The sequence below is a fragment of the Sinocyclocheilus anshuiensis genome, unplaced genomic scaffold (assembly GCF_001515605.1).
Source record: "Sinocyclocheilus anshuiensis isolate Anshui unplaced genomic scaffold, SAMN03320099.WGS_v1.1 scaffold988, whole genome shotgun sequence".
Lineage (NCBI taxonomy): Eukaryota > Metazoa > Chordata > Actinopteri > Cypriniformes > Cyprinidae > Sinocyclocheilus > Sinocyclocheilus anshuiensis.
In genome coordinates this window covers 140,787-141,279 of record NW_015548246.1, presented here as the reverse complement: position 1 = coordinate 141,279, position 493 = coordinate 140,787, and the positions used below count along the sequence as shown (strand labels likewise).

At 47.9% G+C, this 493-nt stretch overlaps 1 protein-coding gene across 2 annotated transcripts in view; it reads right to left on the bottom strand.

Annotated features, from left to right (window-relative positions):
- mccc1 (methylcrotonyl-CoA carboxylase subunit) overlaps positions 1 to 493 on the bottom strand; it is a 13,816-nt gene that overhangs the window by 676 nt on the left and 12,647 nt on the right. For both annotated transcript variants that reach the window (XM_016442721.1, XM_016442720.1), the window contains exon 18: positions 262 to 333. In XM_016442721.1, the coding sequence (XP_016298207.1) occupies positions 262 to 333 (72 nt within the window). The remainder of the gene's footprint in view (positions 1 to 261; positions 334 to 493) is intronic.

The following is a 493-nucleotide window of genomic DNA, read 5'->3' as shown; positions in this document are numbered from 1 at the left end:
GGGGCAGCCAGTTATGCTGCGGCGCCCGGGGAGCAGTTGGGGGTTCGGTGCCTTGCTCAAGGCACCTCAGTCGTGGTATTGAAGGTGGGAGAGTGCGCTGTACATTCACTCCCCCCACCTACAATCCCTGCTGGTACGAGACTAACCCACAACCTTTGGGTTATGAGTCCGACTCTCTAACCATTAGGCCACGACTTCCCGTGTTGGATGGACTATATGGACTATTAACATGCACTTAATGAGAAAGTGACAGAGCCTCACCTCCATTTTCATGGCAATCATCACCATTAGAGGATCTCCTTTCTGGACCGAGTCTCCAGCCTTGACTAAGACCTAGAAACAAAGCAAAGGCAAGTTCCAGAAGTTGCTTTTTGGGTTCCATGTAGATTTTTTAATAGTTTGATTTGGGATGCATTATTCTGGTCTCACACAAACTGGGTTTCAACCACAGATGCCTTTTAAAGGGGTCATATGATGCGATTTCAATTTTTCC